Below are 26,481 nucleotides of genomic sequence, written 5' to 3'. Positions count from 1 at the left end.
TAAAGATGAAGGTTTTAAAAACTGTATTCTAGTCAAAGTCTAGCATGTAAAATTTGACCTTTACGAGATGCAGAATAAAAGTAAAAGGGTACAGTGTGAGAATGTATATAATAGAAGGACACTTTTTTCAAATTGGATATAGATATGGATGTAAACCCACCATCGTTGAGGTCTGCAGAAAAAGCCCGAAAAGTACCGATTGAATAAGGACTGCATGAGCTGTACTCAAGGTGTTGGGACTGTTCGTGTAGATGAGCACTGGTCACAAGACTTTGTACACTTCATGTACATATAGCTGCTTACAGATCTAGTCGGATAAGCTGTATTCGAGGATGTAGGACTGAATTCATTCCACAGAAGGTAACATTGCTTTAATTTTTCAAAACTATTTTACTCATCCATTTTTTTTATATGAGAGAGAGAGAGAGAGAGAGAGAGAGAGAGAGAGACTTACGAATTTTTCATAGACTGTAAATAATCTAAAAATTTTCCAAAAAGAAAAAAAAATGCTTGGTAATTTGGGGGCTGGCGTAATATGTAACTTGAATTTCAATCTCCCTCTTATGGCCCCACCATACCCTTGGGGGGGGGGGGGTCATGATTTTCAAAACCTTAAATCTACACTACCTGGGGATGCTTCCAACAAAGTTTCAGCTTTCCTAGCTAATTGGTTCTTGAGAAGATTTTTGAAAATTTCTCAAAAATTTATAATAATTCCTTAACTCCCCTTTGAAATAAGCGTAGTCCTTATTTTTCACAACTTTAAGTCCACTATGTCAAAGGGTGCTTTGTGCCAAGTTTGGTTGAAATCGACCCAGTAGTTTTGAGAAGATGTTGAAAATGTGAGAAGTTTACGGACAGACAGACGGACGAACGGACAGACAGACCACAGACAAAATGTGATCAGAAAAAGCTCGCTCAAATGAGCTAAAAAGGAAAAAGAAATAGCCCTGGTGTGCAAGGGTCAATTGAACGATAGGTAGCGAATTCTCGAATTTATACTTCTACTACTTTAAGCACATACCTATAGGTAACTTTCGAAATATTGAACTTTTAAAGATTCATTTTTACAGACATAATAGTACATAGAAGACAAATAACCTTGCTCAAGATGAAAATGATCGTCATATTTGCTGTCGTGACCTCCTTGCCCTTTGCCTTTCCCAAAGATAGTAAGTTAATTTGTTCGTATGATGATTATATAAAGATGTGTGTTTATGATATTTGCGGTGCAAGATTCAGACTGTTTATGGTAAATAAAATACCCCAGTTAATACTAGTACTGTGGAATCATTTTTTTGTTGGGGTCAATGTTCATGGGTATAGCCAACATTTTTCTAGTTCTTGGGGACGTAATTTCGTTGGTAGTGTAATCGGGATAATTTTCATAATTAAAATATTAAACAAATGATTGTGTAAACGTTCGTGGGGATGTAAATTCGTGGGCAAGGGTTAACTAATTCGAAAGCCACGAACATTGGTCCCCCACGAACAAAGATGAGTCCACCGTATTTTTAATCGTAAGCTTTGTAATTTTTTGAAGAATAAGTATACATGATAAAATATGGATTGGCATGTTATCAAATTAAAGAATAAACCTAGTATCTTCATATATTAATAAATGCTAAATATGTTAAATATTAATAAAAAATATGCTAATATTTTTAAAATTACTGACCCCTTTTTATATCAATCATAGCGAAACATGATCATTCAATGGCGTTGAACCGTTGCCTTTTTAGTTTGGTCGTGCTTTGACGCTATTATACCATTTGGTGGAATAATCAAAGAGGTGCCACCCGATTCGCCGGTGATCGTCAAGTTCACTGGCAGGGCGAATAAAGCATGCCACATGTTTTCTGCGATTTGCGAAGATGCACTTCCAGAAAACTGTGAGGTCTGCGCCACCGTAGTAGGTATTAAAGAAAAAGATTGCTCGGTTCAACTTGAGTTCCTACAACTCTTGGGTGTTTCGCTTCCGAAGACAGTTCGTGTAAGTTGATCAATATTTTTTATACAATTACATGTCTTTCAATAATCATTGGTTGAATAATTGATTGATCGTGTGTTGTTTTACGCCCTCTCAACGATCTAGATTTTCAATGCCCTGATCTAGAAATATGTAAATATGCATATTATTATAGTTAAACTTTTTTTTTAACTTAAAGCTAAAGCTGTTATTTTTTTCAACTATATATATATATATATATATATATATATATATATATATATATATATATATATATATATATATATATATATATATATATATATATTTACACTCACTCAACAAAACTTCTAAGTGTTCACCCGGTATATAATGTATTTTCTATATGAAATAAGCACATTTATTTGGCTTGCCCTTAAGGAGACTGATTTCCACTTAACTTTCACATTGTTAAGAAGGATGCATTGACCTTGACCTCTCTGGTTGCGACCCGAGACCTTGTCATATGCTAGACATCACTAACGCTACCAGTTTGTTTGAATTTCATGCAGAGCTTTTGGATTGTTTTAAGGTAACTCCGTACCGATAAAATCATGGGTTCAAAGTTAACTAGATGCTGTCATTAGACAGTAATACCCGCACCATGTGTTTGCCCCTAAATAACACTGTTTTATACCAGTTTAATTCAAAAATGAAGGCCACATGCAAACTCCGGTAATACATTTAAAAATTATAATTTTCATAACTGAAGGATGAGATCCCTGCCCATATGATAATACACATCGTGACATGAGCAGCACTTTATGTGCAATTTGGGGTAGAACTGTTTGCAGTGAATTTTCAGTTAATCAATAATCTTAACATTTTATGTCATAGGAAGTATAATGGTCTATATAATTATTACAAACAAAATTAAAAATTAAATTATGCCCCCTCCCCGTGGCGGTTGCCGGTTTTAGATTTGCTTCTGTGTGCCTACATGAACATCATCGTGTGCACAGATTTAGAGAAGGGGTGGGAGTGAGGGGTCCAGACCCCCCTCCCCATGAAAATTCGTAAATTACCAAAAATACACCTTGGACCCCAATGCTCTTACAGACATGTAAACGCTCTAACCCATTGCGCTTCAATGTTAGGTAACATTATTTGGGGGGTAAATATTTAATCAATAGTCAACATACTTTATTAATTGTTTATCTCAATAGGAAGTATACATGTACATCACAATATGCAGGTGTCCTGCACCACCTTAAAGCTGTTATTTATCTAATAAAATAGTGCAAGTGGATTTGAAGAATAGGTCATAAAAATACATGCATGTTACAAATGAATGATCTTTGTCTGAAGTTACGTACACAACACAGGTCTGCATGTCTCATTAGCGGGTACTAGTTTTACCCAGCTCTTCGATTAGATGGGCTCACGTGTATACATACATGGGTGTTGCTAAAACGCGGAACGGAAAACGGAACGGAAGGAAAACGGAAAATCTTATACATGTATAATGTTATTTACCTCATAGATTTGTTAAGTATGCTAAAACGATATACTTTATGTACCTTTTTAATTTTTTTTGAAAGATTAGCAATATTAGATTATTTATTCAAGAATATTTATTTCCTCAAAATTAACAGTACATGCATTGACCACTTTATTCTGTCCCAAAATATCCTCGATTCACTTTTTGCTGTATACATGTATTTATATATACCTCAGGGTTCAAGCGATTCTCTTTTAGAAGCATTAAACATTCTCATTATTCTTTCTTTAAAACGTCCTCTCTAGCTTATCAGCTGGTATAAATACACGGCTAAAAATAAAGAAGTCTACGGGGTTTTGCATTTTAACAGACCCGGATGATGGTGTTGAAAAATTGTGCAAGGTTCTCTGAGTGACTTCCAAATGGAGAAAAGATGTCAACATTTTCCATTATAAATCGTCCAAATGTGCTGCATGAATATTTTGGGATCGACAGACTATAGTCCCAATATATAATCGGAAAATCAAACCAGGCAACGTCTAGAGCTCTCTATTCGGATCATATGTATATAGCTGCTGGAATAAACAACTGCATGCTTTGTAATGCAAACGTGAACAAAATTGCATTGCTAAAAATACTAGTTTCACAAATTACTAGTTTCACAAATTACCGGGTATTTTAATGTTTACTGTATTTTAATTTTTTAATGTCGTCAGTCCTACAGTTTTTTTCTTCCATCTCAATGATACAGTATCGTCTGTATGATAAAAGATCGTCTAGAACACCAAAATTCAATTTTGATGTAAGTATATACATGTACATCATATTTGAAAATAATATAAAAATACTCAAAACACGCATAAAACGCTTTCACTAACTGCGTACGTTACGCTAATATGCCAGCAATACCATATAAGAGAAATAAGTAAAAAGTTATAGCTAATTTGCTCGTTTAATCATGTTAATGTTTCACAATTCGTATACATTTGACTTTTCCGTTTCGTACTCAACTAAAGCCGAATGAATACAATGCTATAATTGATAGACATTCATATGAATATTAATAAGATAGCAACATGTTGATAATCATTCATTAGATATAAATAAAAGATACAAAGTAAATCGTTTCTGGCCAGTCTATACCCTTTTTAAGGGATAAACGTGATGATATTTTCCATTCCGTTCCGTTTTCCGTTCCGCGTTTTAGCAACACCCATACATACATGTCTGTGTTTTCCGTATGCAGAAAAGGATTACGGTAGTTAAGATCAGCTAAAGGAATTCATTATTGTGTTTTAATTGGATTATCATTATGATGTTGACCAATTTAGGTAAGCATAAATACATGTAGTAGCAGCAGCACAATATAATAAGATGCCAGCATGGGATTCCTGCCAGCATACATACACATGTATATAAGTTCTACTTTCACTTTCTAAATGTAATCTCCCTTTGACAGCATACTGTATCATCATCTTTTAATATTTAAATAAGCTTATCATCGTTACCTATCCTATCGCATTTGTAAAGTTTCTAGTTTAGTTTTTAGTTTCTAGTTTTTAGTTGCAAAAGTTATTTTTTTCATTTGTCAGACTGCGTTGAGTTGACCCCATATTGACCCTGTATAAACAATTTCTTATTAAATTTGTGTATTTCATATGTAAGTAAGTGTAGACACTTATATTTTTTATATGAGTAATAATAGGAAGGAAGGAGTATTTCTTTCTTTAATGTATTATAATGCATCAAATACAATGTAGGTCATGACCTTATGGGACTGTTCTGACCCCACGAAACAGGAAAATACAAAATATCTTCTAAAGTCATTATGATGCATCAACTGGTGTAAAGTACATTAATGACCCCCAGGTGTTGTCTTTAACCCCCCCCCCCCCCCAACCCCCCCCCCCCAACCCCCCCTCCGCCTTTATGAAATAGGAAATGATATGATACACGTACTGTATATTTTGTTAACTTCTGAGATCTGAGATCCTCATCCCTAAACCGTTTAATTTATTTTTGCTCTTTGTGTCATTGCGCGTAAAATTGTATTGTAAGATTATGCCCCCTTGGAGACACCCTGACATTTCAGAACTAGAAATAATAATGTATTTTATCTTATTCATATGTTATACAGTAGTGCATGTTTGATCCATGTGGGTAATTCCTAGCCTAATGATGTCACTGCTTTGTTTAGGAGACTTTACAATTGCCCCAAATAGGTGAATACACATGGCAGTGATGCATATAACATTTTGTTTATAAATCTTAAAAATTGAATTAAGCAATTTCCAAAATGTTAATGTGAATCACGAGAGAAAAAGCAATCAAGAAATGATTTAAAATTTGCTACTGTACACATGTAAGAATGTATTAAGAAGACTGAATCTTTATATTAAGCAGGTTAGATTGGGGGGGGGGATGAATGTGGAGTATAAACATTTATAATTTGAATCATTTATTGTTATTAATTAATTTTAACTTGTCAATGAATACTACTTATTGATCCCAAGGTAGAAATATGACCTCTGATCGTATCTCAATAGATCATTTGTCAATTATGCAAGGTGTAATGTAATTTTTTTTAAGAATAACATTTTTTACCAGTTTATAAAAGTTTTTAGACACCCAAATTATATTTTGATTTTAATAGATTATTCGACAAGGAAGGGGGGGGGGGGAGAGAGAACAGTTTATATTTGAGTTTGTTTGGGAGTGGGGGTTCCAAGTCATATATTTGACAATTTTTTAATGTAATTTAAAATAAGACTAAGCCATACTACAGCCATGAACATGAATAGTATAGAACAAAACACAAACTAATACATGTACATGTATATATACATAGGAAGTATTACAAAACAGATGATTGATCTATATCTGGGTTCTTAAATTGAATCATATATCATGTACATATAATATTATTGTTTCTTTGTTCAAGGCATTTAAGATGGTATGTAGGTCATGATCCCAAGTGCTCTTCCTGAAATTATCAAATATCATAAAAACCATTGAGATCCCCACCTTAATCCAAAGATATTATTCCTCCTTAGGTCATGCAGGCGCATCAGATCATTATGGCATGTAAGTCATGAACCTAAGGGGTCATCCTGACCCCCTTAGAATCAGAAATTGTCAATTATCTTTAAATTATTGATGTTTGATGATCCTATCTCTATTTAATCTTTATTAATTATTAAGTCTCCTGAATGAAGTTTGGAGACTTATTGTTTTTGTACGGTTCTTAATACATGTATATATTCTTCATTTTCTTTTTCTTCTTTCCCGCTCTGAACTTGTTTCTCAGAGATGGCTGAACATAATTGTACAAAACTCTAGGATATGATAGGCCTGCAAATCTAGTTGTGCACCCTGGTTTGATTTTTCTCATTTTGGGTTAGACAACCACTTTTCGGGGTAGGGGGGGGGGGGGGAGGGGGGGTGTCAAAAGGGTGTGGGGTCTAACATTGAACCTTGTAGAAAGAATCATAGACTCTATTGTAAATGGTAACTTGAAAACGGACAAAGATAATAATATAGGGTTTTCATAATCATATATTGGCTGTTACTGGCAATATATAGGGTTTATTAGATCTGACCCCTGGGGTCATCCCCACCCCCCAGGAATTTGAAATTACCATATATCTCAGAAACTGTTATAATCATGACCCCTAAACCATATATATTCATGTTTCTGATGTCAAGGGGCATCAAATGTTATGTAGGTCATAGGCCCTGTGGGTGGTCCTGACGCCCTCAAACAGCAAGTCCCTTAATATCTTCAAAACAGTTGAGATCCCCACCCTTAAACCATATATATTCTTGTACCTTGTGTCAAGGGGCATCAAACGGTATGTAGGTCATGGGCCCCGGGGGTTGTCATGACCCCCCTTGAACAGGAAGTGCACGAATATCTCGAAAACGGTTGAGATCCCCACCCCTTAACCATATATATTCTTGATCCTTAAAGGGCATCAAAAGGTATGTACCGGTAGGTAATGGGCCTCAGGGTTAAATTTAATTTTTCAAAACCGTATTAATGCACATCTATGGAACAGTTCCTTTCATATCCCAAGATATGATGTGTCTATCCATTAAATCATAAAAGGAGTTCTAGGATCTATGTTTTTTTTAAAGTGATAAACGTCAATTTTCTGCTACATTTTGACTCCCTGGATGAAATTTAAATTTTGAAAACCTTACTGCACATCTATAGAACAGTCCCTATCATATCCCAAGATATGATTGTCTATCCATTAAATCATAAGAGGAGCTCTTGGATCAATGTTTGATTTTTTAGTGATAAACGTCAATTTTCTGCTACTATTTGACTCCCAGGATGAAATTTAAATTTTTAAAACCTTATTGCACATCTATAGGACAGCCCCAATTATATCCCAAGAGATGATGTAGCTACTCCAAAAGTTGTAAGAGGAGTTCTGGGAACCATATTTTTTTTGCCAAAAAACGTCATTTTTTGTTGCCCACTGATCCCCTTAATTAAAAAAAAAATTCTGGAACCTGATCATGCCTCAATATGACACCCCCAATCATATTCTAGAAGATCATTTGGCTACTGCTTAAAAAAAATGACGTTTTTTAAACCAGTTTTTTTTGTAAAAAAACGTCATTTTTTAGCCATTAAATGACCCCCAGGACAAAATTGAAAATTCCGAAACCTTATTGCGCATCTATAGGATACCCTAAAACATATTCCAAAAGATGATTTGTCTACTTTTGAAAATGTAGGAGGAGTTCGAGGAAGAAGGTTTTTTGTGAAAAAACGTCATTTTTTACCAATTATTTGACCCCCAGGACTAACAGAGAATTTTTGAAACTTTTTTACAAAACAACATGATACCCCAAATCAAACTCCAAGAGTTCAGTTTGCTGGTTTATAAGATGTAAGAGCAGTTTGAGAAAGTAAAACGTGACAGACGGACGGACGGACGGACGGACGGACGGACGGACGGACGGACGGACGGACGGACGGAACAGGGTAACAACAATATACCCGAACTTTCTTTAGAAAGTGCGGGTATAAAAACTAAACTTTTTTTAACTTATTGGACTTGAATTTCATCAAAAAATAAATAAAATATATATGTATCCATACTATTTAAGATGTAAGGTAATAAAAACCAAAGGCTGAAATTATCATCTGAAAATCACACTTTCTTTTGTTTAAAAACTAAATATAAGTGGATGGATACTTGTTTGTCTATTTAAATTTTATTGCCTACTTTGCCAGAAAACTAAAATTAATTTAAAAAAAGAAAAAAATTGTTTACATTAGAAAAATTAATGCATTTAGATATATCACTTAGAGAAAAGTAGAAAAGAGTTATTTCCCTTTGTCATTATTGAATTATGTCGAATATAAGGATGGAAAACGCTTATTAAATATCTCCAAGTAAACAATGATTTGAGTTTTTGATGTGCACCTATCATAACATATGCAATGCAGATATTAATATTTCAAAGTCGCTGGCTGTGTGTTCAATAATCATTTTGACCATGCTAAGTGGATTTCTTTTTAAACTATCACCAAAGACTAATATCAATCATAACAATTAACATTCATACACGATACGCAGAAAAAATACCAATTTAAAGTTTTGACGTTTTGTCACGGATAAATGATTTCAATCGGTGTTGTTTTATTTTTAGCTCACCGAGACGAAGTCAGGGGGAGCTTATGCTATACCCTCGGCGTCGGCGTCGGCGTCGGCGTCCGGACCTGGTTAAAGTTTTTGTTGCAGGTCCTGTATCCAAGCTATTACTTGTCCTATCTTCACCAAACTTGCATGGATGATGCATCTGGACCTACTTATGGACTTGAAAGACTTGGATGCTGAATCTGAGTCCTAAATTTCAGATGCTGGAGGAGGTTAAGATTGTTGGACCAGGTTATAGTTTTTGTTGCAGGTGCCCTTTGATAGCAATATCTAAGTTACTGCAGGTCTGTACTTCACCAAACTTGCATGGATGGTGTGTCTTATGATACTGATGCACCAGACAGGCTTGAGTGCTGAATCTTAGCTATAGGTTGCGGATGCTGGAGGAGGTTAAGGTTTTTGGAGCTGGTTAAAGTTTTTTTTGCAGGTGCCCTTTGATAGCAATATCTAAGTTACTGCTGGTCCGTACTTCACCAAACTTGCATGGATGGTGTGTCTTATGATACTGATGCACCAGGCAGGCTTGAATGCTGAATCTGAGCTATAGGTTTCAGATGCTGGACAAGGTTAAGGTTTTTAGAGCTGGTTAAAGTTTTTGTTGCAGGTGCCCTCTGATGATTATATCTTAGTTACTACTTGTCCTAACTTCACCAGACTTGCATGGATGGTGCGTCTTATGATACTGATGCACCAGGCAGGCTTGAATGCTGAATCTGAGCTATAGGTTTCGGATGCTGGACAAGGTTAAGGTTTTTAGAGCTGGTTAAAGTTTTTGTTGCAGGTGCCCTCTGATGATTATATCTTAGTTACTACTTGTCCTAACTTCACCAGACTTGCATGGATGGTGCGTCTTATGATAATGATGCACCAGACAGGCTTAAATGCTGAATCTGAGCCATAGGTTTCGGATGCTGAAGGAGGTTAAGGTTTTTAGAGCTGGTTAAAGTTTTTTAAACAGGTGCCCTCTGATGATCATATCTTAGTTATTACTTGTCCTAACTTCACCAGACTTCCATGGATAGTGCGTCTTATGATACTGATGCACCTGACAGGTTTGAATGCTGAGTCTGAGCAATAGGTTTCAGATGCTGGATATGATTAAGTTTTTTGGAACAGGTCACATGTTTAATAGATAATAGTACTTTTTCAAACTTGCATAGTTGATTAAACTGTAGTATGAATGAATCACAGAGGAAGGTTCAGATGCAGAGCTTGATCTCCATTATCAAGGATGCTATAAAATATATCTTAGTTATTACAGGTCCTAACTTCACCAAACTTGAATGGGTGGTGTGTCTTATGATACAGATACACCTGACAGGCATGGATGTTGAATCTGAGCCAAAGGTTGCAGATGCTGGAGCAGGTTAAGGTTTTAATTGCTAGTGCCCTCTGATGATGATATCTTAGTTATTACTGGTCTGAACTTCACCAAACTTGCATGGAGATGCGTCTTATGTATACTGATGCACCTGACAGGCTTGAATGCTGAATCTGAGCCATAGGTTTCGGATGCTGAATGAGGTTTAATTTTTTTGGAACATGTCACATGTTTTATAGATGATAGCTTGCATAGTTGATTTAACTATATTATAAATGAAACACAGAGGTTGCTTCAGATGCAGAGCCTGATCTCCATTATCAAGGATGCTAAAGAAATCTCCTACCTCACTCAAACCTGCCCGATAGATAGATGTGTTTGTTGATAAATGATATAACATGATTCCTATAATATAGTATTGTATGGTATGAAACGATATTGTTTAATATGATACAATATGATATCATATGTAATATAAAAAGTTATATGATACGATATGATATTGTATAAATTTTTTTGATATTTTATGTTATGATATTGTATCATGATATCGTTATGTATAGTATTGTATATTATGATACAATATTGTATAATATTATATTGTATTATTATTTAATCACATGATACTATTACATAAGATATTGCAAATATAATATTGTATCCTATGATACTATATTGTATTTTCTATAATATTGTATCATACGATTTTGTATAATATGATATTAGTTTCTGAAATATAGAATTATATCACATGAAATTGTATAATATGATACTGTTATATTATATAATATCGTATCATACGATATTGTATAATATGATATTGGTTTATAATATGATTTATTATCACATCTGATTCACATGAAATTGTATTGTATGATATTGTTAAATATATAATTGTATCATATGATACAATATGTATAATATAATATTGTATTATATAATATTTTACTTTATCACATAATATTGTATCATTTGATATGATACAATGTTGTATCAAATAACATTGTATAATATGATACAATATCATATTATGTAACAAAAATGATACAGTATCATGCAATATCATACTATATTATACAATATAATATCATATGTTTCAATGTTATGATGTATTATGTAATATGATATTGTAATATAATACTATATTGTTTATTATATTATGATATTGTATTATTTGATCAAATACAATAACGTATAACACAATACAATGTCATATCATACGTTTACAATATCATATCTCATCATTGTTTATTATGGTATTTTATTGTATTATATGCTATATGTTGTAAATATGATAGGATGCAATATCTAATTTTAAATTATTGTATTGATTAACTTATGAACATATGATTATCATACAATTTTTTAACAGATGATATACGATATTGTGTCAAAACAGAATCCAAGATCATAAAGTATGATTTTCATTTAATATGATAAAGGTGGTCTCATAAAGGTGAAGTCTCATAAGGGTGATGCCTCGTCTCGGTGAGCTTTGTAATCTGTGATTACCTATGTTTTATCCGTGTTATTGACGAGCAAACATAATTATCAGTTACAAACTGTTGAAATTTTCACATCATTTCAATTTGCTATTTCAAAATTATTCTTTTTATTACGGTGAACACTAAGAAGTTTTGTTGAGTGTATAATTTGTGAAATTAACCTCTGATAGTTATTTTCATTCATTGCTATTATCATAGCTTTTTGTATGACAATTAACGTCCAAAACCTACATACACATACATCATACAGTTTTATATTGTTTGAAGATATCCTAACTTTTAGTAATTTAATTATACGCTTATTATTGATCCAGTTAAACTTGCCTGTACAATTTATTTGTCGTATATATACATGCAAACTTAGCTCAATATAAAAAATGGATATCACTCATGTAGTAAATTATTTATATTATATACTCTGTGATCTTACCCAAAGCATCATGATAATTTTATTGTGAGCCGAACAACACACACTTACTACAAGACGTCAACAACTTTACGCGTGAAAAAAAAGTGCCAACCTAACAAACATTGAATTTTCAAACATATTCTTATCAATTTATGAAAATGCTTCACATTTATTACGCTACACTTTTCAACTGTAATATTTTGTTACTTTTTAATTCATCTGACTTACGTCTAAGTAATTAAGTGTAAGAAATTACGTGGTACAAAAATCTCCCATGATTTGCAATGCTATATTTTAAGAAATAATTAAAAGTTAATAAGGCACAAATGACAAATTTCCAGATTCGTGGTAAGCCTGTTCCATAATGGAGTATAATAAATCTTGTAAAGTCCAAATCATGAATTGTTCGATTGGTCTATAGGTGACTTTCATAACGATTTCCGACTTATGACTTTCACATTAACTTTAGACGTGATCCTTTTAAGGATCAGATTAACTCCAGCCTAACAATTTGATTAATTGCAATTGATCATGGATTGGTTGATTGAACAATCTTTTTACTAAATAAATGTGATAATTTATGTTGATTGATTGAACAATTTGATTGTTGATGTAATGATTTATCTATTTACTTATTGTGCAACCATATACATGTACCTGCTCACCAATTGAGTGGTAGGTCGGTCTTTAAAGTGAGATAAAAAAAAGTAATTATTATTATAAGCCATAATCATGACCAAAATCCTCAATTGGTGTTATACTGTTGTCTTTCATATCCAACTCGTTTGGTGTTTTCCATCTCCGAGCCTGGCGATTTACTTTTGATAATCTGATATTTGTCCCTGATGATGTCAGATTTGAATTGAGGATGTTTATTATTTTGCAGACCGAAAAATGCTTGGAGAGGGATATTGAGCCATACTGCTCAACATTCTCTCTTGGAATGATAATAAAGAAAACAGACAATTCCCTGACTAGCGCTAGTTTTGAGATCCTTCTTACAGCGAAAATTTCCGCCGAAACAAGTAAGTCGATTCATAGACGTATACCAATGTTAAGGTGGTATGGGACACTTCCATGTTGTGACGTAAATGTATTGTTTATCGAAATAAACAAGAAAACCAAGTGTTATTATATATTAAGTAGTTTCTTTCCCCATATTGTCATCTTACTCCGTAGCGCGGTGAGTTAGAGGGTTTACTGACAATCTGAAAGTCATGAGTTCGAATCCCGTTGGGGATTTTACAATTTTTTACTTCTCAAAATATTTTTAAACGATATTTTTTTGGTTCAATATTGTAAAATTTGAAAATTCTAAACCGGTGACAGATGTCCCATACCACGTGAATGAGATTATGAGGATTGCGTGGTTGTAACCATTTTACATGTAATAGACAAATGAGAAAATAAACAAGAACAACGATGGTCATCATTTAATCGTCGTGATAATCTTTTATATCTTCAGACTGGGGAGCCATAGCCGGTGTGATCGTAGGATTAATAGTGATAGTGACTGTCGTTATATCGATCATTGTCTATTTTGTCGCCTGTAGGAAACACAGGGCTGGGAACCAAAGGCAGAGTCCAGCTGGGAGCACAGGTACCATACAATTTAACATATGCTTTACAGTTCAGAATAATCATTATGGTTTAAAGAGGCTGGATGATCAAGCTTAAGCGAAGGCTTCCTAACAAAAACTGAACGAAGGAATGGTGGTCGTGGAAAGAGCAACAACAGAATAAACAAAGAGCAAGGTTTGAATGAGATTGTCATTATTCTTCTTGGACATATAATTATTATTCTTTTGGAATAAAAGATATAGTCATACATAGATATGTGTAACGAAAAAAAATTGGGCATGCTTTGAATACAAGTTGATTGGTACATGGCATTATGTATATGAAAGTATGATAAAAAGAAGAAAGTAAGGTTAAAATGTATGAGGAATGTAAGCTTATCACGAACCGATGACCAATCATGCGCTAAGAGAATGTTTTTCACTAGACCTTAATTAAGTTTGTTTTTCTTGAGTCCTGTATGAGGGGAATTACAAATTGGCAGACACGCATCTTGTGCTCTTTATATTTAAAATCAATTCAGAAATTTGACCTCCGGAAAGAATCGAATGCAATTTGTTTCAAAAGAAGGTAAGCAATATTCAATATATTGCTAGCATGTATAACAGAAGAAACCTCTTTTTTAACATTAGTTTTCTCGTCTTCCTTCTTGAAATAAGATTTTTAGGACCCTCAACCAAAAAAAAAAAAATACAAAACAAAACAACCCCCCCTCCAAAAAAAAAAAAAACCAAACAAAACAAAACTAAAAAAAAACAGACACAAAAAACCTACAGCCCAAAAATGTCTTTGGTCATCAGGTGTGATAAAAAGTTTGAATGATTATATGTTTTCCCCTTTCAGCCCCGTTGACACATTTGAGCAGCCCAAGCTACCAAATGGACGAAAGCTATACCATCCAGACCTCGAAAGGAAACAATAACACAAAACCGCCAAATTGACGATCCTCCAGGAATCCAAACCCTAGCAAGGATGAATATACTTGAAATGACGGTCACTACATGTACCACAATGAATTTGTATCATATATTTATAAAGCTTGAAATGGATTCTTGCATGTTCAGGAATATGTTCTATGCATTCTATGTATCCTCTGCTTCACTGCCAACAATATATTTACAGCAATGAAAAAAGTAATAGAACAAATTACAACAAGGAAAAATGAATATCTTTTGTAAATACGTAAGTATAATGTTTTGGTCATTGTCAATACATTTGGTCTGTATATTATTTCTAACTTTAAAATTTGATGCATGGAGTTTGATCTTAGACATTCACTCGTCAATAGTCTTGCAAATATCTTGTATTATTATATTAATTGTACATATATATTGTTCAAGTTTACTTTGTTCAAAACACATTTTCTTTGTTTAATATCACGACTCTATTTATTGCATAAAATTCGATATGCCACACTTGTTTTTTTTATTACAAAAAACAAATGACCGTCTTTGGTAATGACATCAGTGGGAACTGTCCCGTGTATACATGTACACTTATTGACTGTGTGCGACAACTCATTGGAATTTTTTATTTCTTATATTTTTATTATTCTTGATTCGAGTAATGAGAAAGCGGTTTTCTTAAGGTGTTTTAAAGTCTGAAAATTGTGATTTTTTTATGAAACCATGCCGTTGTTAAAGAAAATGAGAAATGTGAGTTGCTCCACGGCCCGTAGATTACCGTGGAATCATTAAATTTCGTGGGGGCCAATTTTCGTGGATGGCTTAAACTTTACAGGTTCGTGGGGACATAATTGTTTGTATTCTTAAATATCTACAAAAGGAAAGGAAATATGACATTATTACTCTAATTTATTGATTCGTAGAGGATGTTATTTCGTGGATGAGAGGAACCCACGAATTCCACGAAAATTGAGCCAACGCGAAATCAAATGATTCCACAGTATGTAAGACTAGTATATACGTTGTGTAATATTAGCTCACTATCCTTTACAGAAATTAAGATTGTTTAAAATCGAAATTTGCACATATACAATGAGGTATAGCTCCCTTTCCCATGTTTTCGCCGTCTTTGGTTTTTAAACGGGAAGTACCTTTTTCAATAAATAGAAATACCATGAGCGTTAAAGTGTAAGGCCAAGTATATGTAATGCTTTGCTTTACATAGGAACTTTTTTTTAAATATTAATGTTTCATAATAATTTGTGTTTTATAAATATAAATAACTATAATTTGAGATGATTCATAGTTTATTTTTACATCTTGAATAATATCCATTATATTCTAGCAACTCACTGTAATTCATACACAATAATCAGTTTTTTTCTTTCAGACGAAAAATCTTGTAATTTTCGAATTTTCTCTCCTTCTAGGTCTCCTCTTTCCATCGAGTTTGAAAATCTCGTGCAGGTAGTGGCTCGAGAAAACTGACAGTGCGGTACTAACGTTAAAATATGTTATGAGTAATGTCTTTTTTAAAATTATAAATGCACGTGATGTGGGTGGTTAAAATATAATAAACATCAACTAAGACACTTAAAGCAAAACAAAAATTGACAATACTTATACTATCATAAATAAGAAATATAAACATGCACGTAAATTGGGTGGGGATTGAACCCAGGGCCCTAAAGGCAAAAACAGTTCGCTCAAACCACTACACCGCGCACAGCATAATAAAAATCGGGTTTCATTTCACTTTAAATGGTACCGTACAGGTGTATTCAGGAAAAAGAGGGTTATGTTTTTTAATGTGAATTTTAAATACGAAGACCACCTTCAACCAAAAACGGTTTTGTAAAATAACATAGCACGATATCTATTTCATCTAGTAGTTTATTCTCTAGTTTTCTGGTTTAAGGTTGTTCAATGTCTTCGCTTTGAATTTTTAATTGCATATGTAGCAATTTCCTATTGGATTAATACACCATCTTCATATTTCACGAGTTCTTTATGTTATATCCATGAAGGTTTTTTTTCGCAAAAAATGCTCTATTTGTGATTTTTTGATAGCCAGAGATAATTAATTTTGCTATTAAACAACACAACAAAATACACTTATTAACTGTGTGCCAACACATTAGACTTTTCTTGTTTCCAAAGGAAAAAAGCGGTTAATGAACTGGTGAAAATGGCGGGCGGACTGCTGCCAAAATGATTTCCCTATTGTTCATGTACTGTTAACTCCTCATGCAGTTTTCAAGACAGGGAACTGTTGTTTTGTAGATCAGTTGTACATATATCAAATATGTGCATATTACTTAGATTTTGATTTTTGAAATTTTTTGGATAAATACCAGAAAAACAGAGCCTTCAACAAACGTAGCAAAACTTTATCAAGCACGGACTTACGCTTTTTTCATTTTGGAAAAAGTATCTCAGAGGAAGTAATTCTATTACAGTGTATCACGTACCCTATTTCATCAAGAATGTTTTCAATATAACATACTTCATTCTAATAGTAATTGCGCAAATAAAAGCAAATCTTTGATTGGAGGAAAGAGTTCTCTTAACCAAAAAGGAATACTGTTCGAACAGATTACGCCTTATAAGCCTTAGTCAAAACTGATCGAAAGTGCTTCTACGGATAGTCTTCAGGCGGATTTTAATGAAAAATCTTTACTTGCAGGATCTGAAAACGTACGCTGCACTTGCGCTTTAACTAAGGAACCCGTAAGATAACTGTACGATCTGCGTTGCAACAATGACGTAAAGAAATCTCACTTGACATACGACAATTCTTTTATCGGTATTTAAAATAACTTAATAATGTGAATTTTTAATGTTTCTCCAAGTGGGAAATTATTAAAAGCAAACACGATTTACGGCCAAAAAATAAATAATAAAAAAAAAATTTAAAATCTTGACTTCTCGGGATTAACCTACCATCGTTGAGGTCTGCAGAAAAAGCCCGGAGAGTACCGATTAAATTAAAGAGTTCATGGACTGAGCAGTACTTAGGCTGTTGGGACTGTTCGTAACTAGATGAGCATTTGTCACAAGACTTTGTACACTTCAAGTACATGTCGCGTATAGCTGCTTACAGATCTAGTCGGATAAGCTGTTTTCGAGGGTATAGGATTAAATTCATTTCACAGAAGGTAACATTGCTTTAATCTTTTAAAACCATTTTACTCATCCATCTTCTTTATGAATCATATGCCGATCAATAATCGAAATATTTCTAAAAAATTGTAAGGATCCAAGCAATATTGAACTCTAGGCTCGTTTAACCAGATGCTCGGCTGTCTCTGTTAATCTCCTACAAGCAAAAGATAGTTTGTCGAAGATTTACGGAGACAGCCGAGCGTTTGGCTGAACGAAAGTACATTGAACTCTGGGGTAGAAATACATACGACTACAAAATAAGAAATCGTTCGTGCTATTAGATCTGACTATTTTCAGGGTATTTATAAATAAGTTTCCTTAAAAAAAACAATGCTTCAGCATAAATTACATGGAATTTATTGATTATTTTTAAGAACTAAGTCTTGTCAGCGGTGATGATTTGTGCATAGGTCCAAACACTGTTTCACTTCCGGTTTGCTTGAGTAACTGCATAAGAGAGTTGATTTTAAGAGAGTTGATTAAAATCAACTCCCAAAAAGTTACAAGGAAATGTCAACCTGTATTTGTACTGAGTAGTTTTATTAAAGCAACTCAGAGCAAAAATAGTCAAAGCATCGCTGCTTTTGAGCAGTTTTAAGAAAAACACGCATTTCAGAATTCATTGAGTTACTCTAAGACCCCTTGTGTGCGATGAGGCATATATAAGTGTGATTACTTCACATTGTGCTGAATTATTACCAATCATCATGTTAACCAGAACTGTTCTTCTTTATTATTCCATTTAAGAAGTTGCTGTTTTGGTAACATATAAACAGTTCATACATAGCCCCACAATTTTTACAACTTCGACTGCATTTGCACAAAAGAGCAACATTTTTAGGAGTGTTTTTTCATAAATTGTTTTCAGATCTGTTTAAAATTGAAAATTATTGCCGCACCTAAGTGCGATTTTTAGAACAAATGTCCATTTAACAAAAAAGTATGATTGAGTAGCTAAATAAATCTTTCTGGTAGGTAAATAAAGCTAGTATGTAGGTAAATCAAGCTACATAGTTAAATCTAGTGATTGTACTGGACCTGTTTAATGCAGCAGCTAAGCTTTTTTATGTTCTTATTTCCCCGTTCAAACGAACATAAACTATCTAAAAACTAAAACTTAAAACAGCAATACTAGTACATAGAAACAGCTCGCATGTGCGAGTGCAACAGACTTTATAAAATCATATACATTGATACAATCTACATTATAAAAAGACCAAACATTTCATTAAGTAAACGTCGATATTACAAATACAAAACATAGTCCTGGTGTGCTAGAGTCTGTTGAACGATTGGTAGTAAATTCGAATCTATACCTCTTCTACTTTAAGAACATACCTAGGTAGCTCTCGACACGCCTGAGTTATACAAACGACCAATCAGAGACACGCCTGAGTTACACAAACGACCAATCACAGATTGGATATAGAAACTACAAAATTCAAACACGTGGTACTTGTATCATTTATAAATATATATTGTACTTTTTTAAAATTCATTTTTTACAGACACACTAGTACATACAAGTCAAATAACGTTGCACTTTTATTGCTCAAGATGAAGACGATCGTCATATTTGCTGCCTTGACCTCCTTGCCTTTTGCCTTTTTCGAAGATAGTAAGTTAATTTGAACGTATGATGATTATAAGACATATTTTAATACAATTAGCAGCGCAAGTAATTAAATCCTGTTCAAATTTTGAATAAAATTTATGGTAAAATAATAAAAAAGAAACCCAGTTATTAATATATTTCCTAGGACTATCACTCGTAAACTTTGTTATTTTTAGCTCACCGAGACGAAGTCAGGGCACAGGGGCATCGTATCCGCTCTACACTCTATGACATATATATAAATATTTATATATATTTATGTCATAAAGTGTAGAGCGGATACGATGCCCCTGTGATGTATCTGGACCTACTTATGGACTTGAAAGACTTGGATGCTGTGTGGCAACGCACTTTGAAAATTTTTTTCAAAGTGCGTTAAATTTTGAACCAAGTTAACCCACTTTGAAATTTTTTTTTAAAGTGCGTAATTTTTCAAGGTGCGTTGTAACAATGCTGAGTCTGCATGGGCCAGCCATTGATTTTAGATGCTGGAGGATGTTGAGGTTTTTGGAGCAGGTTGAAGTTTTGGGTGCAGGCGCCCTTTGATAGCAATTTCTAAGTTACTACTGGTCCTAACTTCACCAAACGTGCAAGGATAGTGCGTCATATGATCCTAATGAACTGACAGGCTTGAATGCTGAATTTGAGTCATAGGTTTCGGATGCTGGAGGAGGTTAAGGTTTTTAGAGCTGGTTTAAGTTTTTGGAGCAGGTGCCCTCTGATGATTATTTCTTAGTTATTACTTGTCTTACCTTAACCAAAGGACTAAGTGCGGTTTTATGCAATTTTTGCCCCCCAAAATCAAAGTTTTAGAAAGAGCTTTAAAATAAGATGAAAGATAGTTGAAATCATATTGGAAATAAAGGTGTAAAAGGTTATCACCACAGTGACGTCATAATGTAGAAATGACGTCATGAACATTGCATTATTTTGATAAATTGATGTTTTGTAGCAAAATATGGGTGTTTTCCGACTGGTTTTTCGACTGGGAAACATCTGGTCTGTACTTCACCAAACTTGCATTGATGGTGTGTCTTATGATACTGATGCACTTGACATTCTTGAACGCTGAATCTGAGCCATAGGTCTCGGATGCTAGAGGAGACTAAGGTTCTTAGAGGTGGTTAAAGTTTTTAGAGCAGGTGCCCTCTGATGATTAAATCTTAGTTATTAATGGTCCTAAATTCACCAAACTTTCATGAATGGTACGTCTTATAATACTGATGCAATTGATAAGCTTGAATGCTGAATTTGAGCCATACGTTTCGGATTCTGGATGAAGTTAACTTTTTTGGAACAGGTCACACAATTATTCAATAGATAATAGGACTATTTCAAACCTGCATAGTTGATTTAACTATAAAATAAATGAATCGCAGAGGTACTTTCAGATGCAGAGCCTGATCTCCATTATTAAGGATACTAAAAATATATATCTTAGTTATCACTGGTCCTAATTTCACCAAACTTTCATGGATGGTGCTTCTTATATTAGTACTTATACTAATGCACTTTACAGACATAAATACTGAACTATGTTTTCGTGGATTGTAGGATTTTTGCTTATTCGTAGGGACGTAATTTCGTGGATGCGTCGGTTTTCAGTTTCAGTAGAAAAACTTAATTCTTTCATAATTAGTTTTTTGTGGAGAATGTAAATTCGTTGGAGAGGGCTACCCACGAATACCACGAAAATTGAGCCACCCCGAATTCTAATGATTCCACAGTATGACCCATAGGTTTCAGATCCTGGAGAAGGTTAAGGTTTTAAGAGCTGGTTCAAGTTTTTGGAGCAGGTGCTCTCTGATGATTATATATTAATTATTACTGGTCCGTTCTAACTTCATCAAACTTGCATGAATCATGTGCCTTATGATACTGATGCACCTGGCAGGCTTGAATGCTGAATCTGACCCATAAGTTTTGGATGCTGAATAAGGTCTAGTTTTTTGAAACAAGTCACATGTTATATAGATAATAGCTTGCATAGTTGATTAAAATATAATATCAATGAATCGCAATGGTACATGTAGCTTCAGATGCAGAGCCAGATCTCCATTATCAAGGATGCTAAAAATCTCCTACCTCACTCAATCCTGCTTGATAGATGTGTTTGTTGTTTAACGATATAACATTATTTCTATGATATAGTATTTTTTAATATGATACACTATTGTTATATATGATACAATATTATATCATATCTTATTTTGTAAAAAGTTAGATGATACGATAAGATATTTTATGAATTTTATGGATTTTTATGATATGATATTGTATCATGATATTTTTATTAATAGTATAATTGTATATTAGGTAATACAAAAAAAAGACCGAGTGTCTATATTGCATATATTTTTGATAATAACTTACTGGCCCCTTTTAATATCAATCGTAGCGAAAGGCTGTGAATTCCTAATCCAAATGGTGCCAGATGATCCGCCTGTGACCCTCAAGTTCACTGGCAGGGAGACTCGAGCATGTCACCAGTTGGCCGCGATCTGCGCAGATGCGCTCGCAAAAAACTGTGAGCTCTGCGCCACCGTAGTGGGTAATAACGATTCTGATTGCTCGGTTCAACTTGAGTTCAAACAGGACGTGTTTAAGCCGACAGAACGTGTAAGTTGATCAATACTTTTATACAATTACATGTATTTACATAATGATTAGTTGAATGACTGATTGATTCTTTGTTGTTTTACATCCCCTCGACGATCTCACTTTACATTGTCCTGTTCTAGTTTGCGCAAGCAATACGTAATTATGTATTAGAGCTAAACTTTTTTATTACAACTATAATGTTTTCAACACTATATAAATATATACAGTACAACATACTGTTGGGTTGTTTAAAGATCCTAACTTTTGAGTAATTTAATTATACGCTTTTGATTTTTTTTTCACCAATTAAACTGGCCGATACAAAATGTATGACATATATGCATGCAAACTTAGCTCAATATGCGGTGAATATCACTCAATGACAGGTAATCTGTTTTTAATATTACTTTGTGATCTTAATAGCATCATAATAATTTTATTGTGAATTGCACAGCACACTACAAGACGTCAACAACTTTACGCGTGAACAAAAAAGTGCCAACCTAACAAACATTGCATTTTAGAATGCAATCTTATCGATATATAGAACAGTGTAACAGATAACGTGGTACAATGTAAAAATCTCATGATTTGCAATTCTATTGGAATTTATTTAGAAAGATAAATTAATTCATACAAACAACAACAGCATTGACTTTAGATGTGATTCTACTAAGGATCAGGTTAGCTTCAGCCTAACAATTAATTGCAATTGGTCATAGATTGGTTGATTAAACAATCCTTTTACTGATGTGATTGGTTTATAATGATAGAGTGAACAATTTAATTGTTGATGATTTATCTATTTACTTATTGTGCAACCATACTAGTATGTACACGTACCTGCTCACATATGTGTGGTAGGTCTGTCGTTAAAATGAGAAAAAAAAAGAAGCCATAATCATGACCAAAATCGTCAATTGGTGTTGTTTTTCATATCCAGCTCGTTGGGTGTTTTCAATCCCTGAGCCTGGGAATTTCCTTTTGGGATTCTGGTAGGCTATTTGTCCCTGATGCTGTCAGATTTGAATTGTAGACAATTATTATTTTGCAGAACGAGACATGCTTGGAGAGGGATATAGAGCCATACTGCTCAACATTCTTTCTAGGAATGAATATAACGAGAAAAAACAATTCACTGACTAGCGCTAGTTTTGACATCATTCTTACAGCTAACATTCCCGCAGACCGTTACAAAACAAGTAAGTCGATTCGTAGACGTATACCAATGTTTGTACTTTTAGTGTTAATGAGTTTATGAGGGCCCCTTTAGTTTTAAAAATGAAGAGCTCTTTATAAAGAATTGGGGAGAGTTTCAAATTTTAAAAAAGCTAAAAAGTAAACCTGAATAATACTTTATTACAATAATATTCAGTAAAATAATTCAAGTTTATAGCGTATCTGTTAGTTATTAAATAATCAAACCTACTGGTATGGTTTCTTTTTGATGACATCCACTCACAGTTTTCTAAGAGTTATGTAACGAAAGAAAATTTAGTGCATGGGCCGTCCTGTGATGCTCATGTTCTAACAAAGTGTATCTACAAGCTAATTATTATGTATATATAGTATAGAAGCAAATTAAGTTATTCTATATCTGCTTATTATCTAAGAAAAGCTAGGCAAATCTTACCCACGTATGCACATTCTCTATTAATAAAACGATAGCGTTTCTGTAAGCCCTTAAACAAAATGTTATAGGTATTAAAGAATTGATATGCATAGATGTATTTTGGGTACAAGTATTTTTACTTGGGCCAATACATTTTGTGGAGGATTAATTGAGCGAAATATGCATTTATATATGTGTAACGATGGGCAGAAATTATATATGTGAATGTGTTTTTGCGTAAATGATGGAAAACACTCTAATTATTTCACCCTAAGCCAATACGTTTTGTGACGAAAAGCAACAATTTTATACACCTGAATTTGTTTGTTTGATGCTCATTGTGATACTGTTACATATTCTTATTTCAAGTTCTTTATTTCTGTAATTTAATCGTCTTTAAGTTTATTGAGCAAATGTTTTTAAAGTAATTCAAAATAGGACCAAACCAATATAGTAGACGAATGAGAAAATCTACAAGAACAACGATAGTCGTCAATTACTAATGATCGTCTTAATGTCATGTTGTAAATGTTGTATTTACTGCAACCCGGTAAATTCAGAATTTACAAGATGACAATAATATTCTTTGATGTCTTTAGACTGGGGAGTTATTGGTGGAATCATAGGCGGAGTGATTTTCGGAATAACAGCCATAGTGTTTGTCGTGCTATGGATCATTGGCACTTGCAGGAAATACAGGGGTGGGGAGCAGAGGCATAGTCCAGGGAGCACAGGTACCGTTCACTATAACAGATGCTTTATAGTTCAAAATACTGGTTTTAATAGGCTGGATGGTCAGGCGAAGGCCTCCATATGAACATTGAGCGAAGGAAAGGTGTTCGTGAAAAGAGCGTCAACAGAAAAATCAAAGAGCAAGATGTCCTCCTGGACATATAATTCCTTTGTGACAAAAACATAGTCCTATATAAATATTTGTAACGACCGAAAATTGGTCTTATATGTACTTTGAATACAAGTAACTGTAAACCGACACAGAGATCGTATTTGTACATGTACAAGTACATAAGTATGATTAAAAGAAAGTAAGAAGAAAGTAAGCTTAAATGTAAGTCAAGAGGAATGTAAACCTAACATGAACCGCTAAGAGATTGGATTTTTTGTTGACAAGACTTTTGTATTTCTTGACTCCTGAATGCCGGAAATTAAAGATAGGCATACACGCCTCTAATGCTCTTCATGTTTTAATTCAATTTAGCAAATTCAATCTATCTCGACAGCAGGTAAACAATATATAAAAATTTTGCGTGCATGTATCGTAGAAGGAAAACGGCTTAGTTCTTTTCTTGTCTTCCTTCTTAAAATAAGTTATATGAGGACCACCCCCCCCCCCCCCCCAAAAAAAAAGCCAAAAAAAAAACAAAAACCAAAAACAAAAAAACAACAACCCAAAACTGTCATTGTCATCATGCGTGATAACAATTATAAATAATTAAATGTTTTTCTCCTTTCAGCCCCGTTGAAACATTAGAGCAGCCCAAGCTAGCAAGTGGACAAAAGCTATACCTACCAGACTTTGCAAGGAAACAAGCACACAGAGCCGCCATATTTTGACGATCCTCCAGAATCTAAACCCGAGCAAAGATGAATATACGACAGACTGTTACTACCACAATGAATTTGTATAATTTATATATGTATAAAGCTTTAAATGGATTCTTGCATGTTCAGGGATATGTTCTATGCATTCTATGCTACACTGCCAACACTATGGCGATTTATCGGGTATTAACAGCAAGGAAAAAGGTAATAGTATAATTTACAACAAGAACAAATGAACATATTATTTGTAAATATCCAGTAATGTACTAGCTATAATATTTTGGTCAATGTAAATACATTTTGTTTGTAGATTATGTATACCTAACTTTAATATTTGATGCATTGAGTTTGATCACAGACATTCAGCCATCAACGGTCTTGCACATATCATGTATTATATTTATTAAAAAACCCCATATTGTTAAAAATTTACTTTGTTCAAAACACGTTTTCTCAGTTTAGCACATTTCTATTTATTGCATAAAATTGGATATGCCACACCATGATGTTTGTTTTATTTGCAAAAAACAAATGACCGTCATTGGTATGCCATCGTTGGATTCTCACGGCCAGTCTCGCATATACGTTTATTGACTGTGCGCCAACTCATTAATTGAACTTTTAATATTGATAATTATCAATTCAGTAATGCGAGGGTGGTTTCAAAAGGTGTGTGAAGTCTGAAAACTGTGACCATTTTATGAAGTCACGGTCATAACTTGACCGTTATGAAGCTATGCCGTTGTCAATGTACACGAAAAATGTAAACCTATTGTCTTTTACACTGTACAAAAATTTAGATGGTTTAAAATCATTTTTTTCAAATGACAGGCAAGTACACATTTTGCTTTTAATTATTATAAATATTTGCTAAGAACAGTATCAAGCCTTAGAATAGAAATTGGAACATTCTGAAAATTCCTGATAGTATTCTATAGCACGTTACAAAATATACGACAATTATCACAGGGTACCAATATCATTTTGATCAGTGAATATTTACATTCCATATGTTTTTTGCGTGTAAAGCGTGTTGAAAGCTACGGCAGTTATAACTCTGTAATACACACAGGGTACTCAAAGGTTAAAATGACGAGTTTTATT

General features: G+C 33.6%; 2 protein-coding genes across 4 annotated transcripts; both read left to right on the top strand.

The window, feature by feature from the left end:
- The first annotated feature begins 235 nt into the window (after positions 1 to 235).
- LOC128161220 (uncharacterized) lies at positions 236 to 15,332 on the top strand. The gene is made up of 6 exons (XM_052824447.1): positions 236 to 360; positions 1,074 to 1,172; positions 1,743 to 1,993; positions 13,228 to 13,366; positions 13,807 to 13,941; positions 14,763 to 15,332. Exons 2-6 carry the CDS (start codon positions 1,112 to 1,114, stop codon positions 14,858 to 14,860), a joined length of 684 nt encoding a protein of 227 aa, XP_052680407.1. The 5' UTR covers positions 236 to 360; positions 1,074 to 1,111; the 3' UTR covers positions 14,861 to 15,332.
- A 2,497-nt stretch (positions 15,333 to 17,829) lies between these two features.
- Positions 17,830 to 25,877, top strand: LOC128161784 (uncharacterized). 3 transcript variants are annotated; one of them, XM_052825176.1, is made up of 7 exons: positions 17,891 to 17,982; positions 19,321 to 19,441; positions 19,547 to 19,607; positions 22,003 to 22,223; positions 23,260 to 23,407; positions 24,417 to 24,551; positions 25,290 to 25,877. In XM_052825176.1, the coding sequence occupies exons 3-7, from the start codon at positions 19,547 to 19,549 to the stop codon at positions 25,304 to 25,306; spliced, it is 582 nt and encodes a 193-aa protein (XP_052681136.1). In that variant the 5' UTR covers positions 17,891 to 17,982; positions 19,321 to 19,441; the 3' UTR covers positions 25,307 to 25,877. The 3 variants fall into 3 exon arrangements, with proteins under 3 accessions (XP_052681135.1, XP_052681136.1, XP_052681138.1); XM_052825175.1 differs by lacking the exon at positions 19,321 to 19,441 and having other exon boundaries at positions 17,830 to 17,982; XM_052825178.1 differs by lacking the exon at positions 19,321 to 19,441 and having other exon boundaries at positions 19,498 to 19,607.
- Positions 25,878 to 26,481: the final 604 nt, after the last annotated feature.

The sequence above is a fragment of the Crassostrea angulata genome, chromosome 8 (genome assembly GCF_025612915.1).
Source record: "Crassostrea angulata isolate pt1a10 chromosome 8, ASM2561291v2, whole genome shotgun sequence".
NCBI lineage: Eukaryota > Metazoa > Mollusca > Bivalvia > Ostreida > Ostreidae > Magallana > Magallana angulata.
The sequence above is the reverse complement of the archived record's forward strand: the minus strand, read 5'-3'. Positions and strand labels throughout refer to the sequence as shown.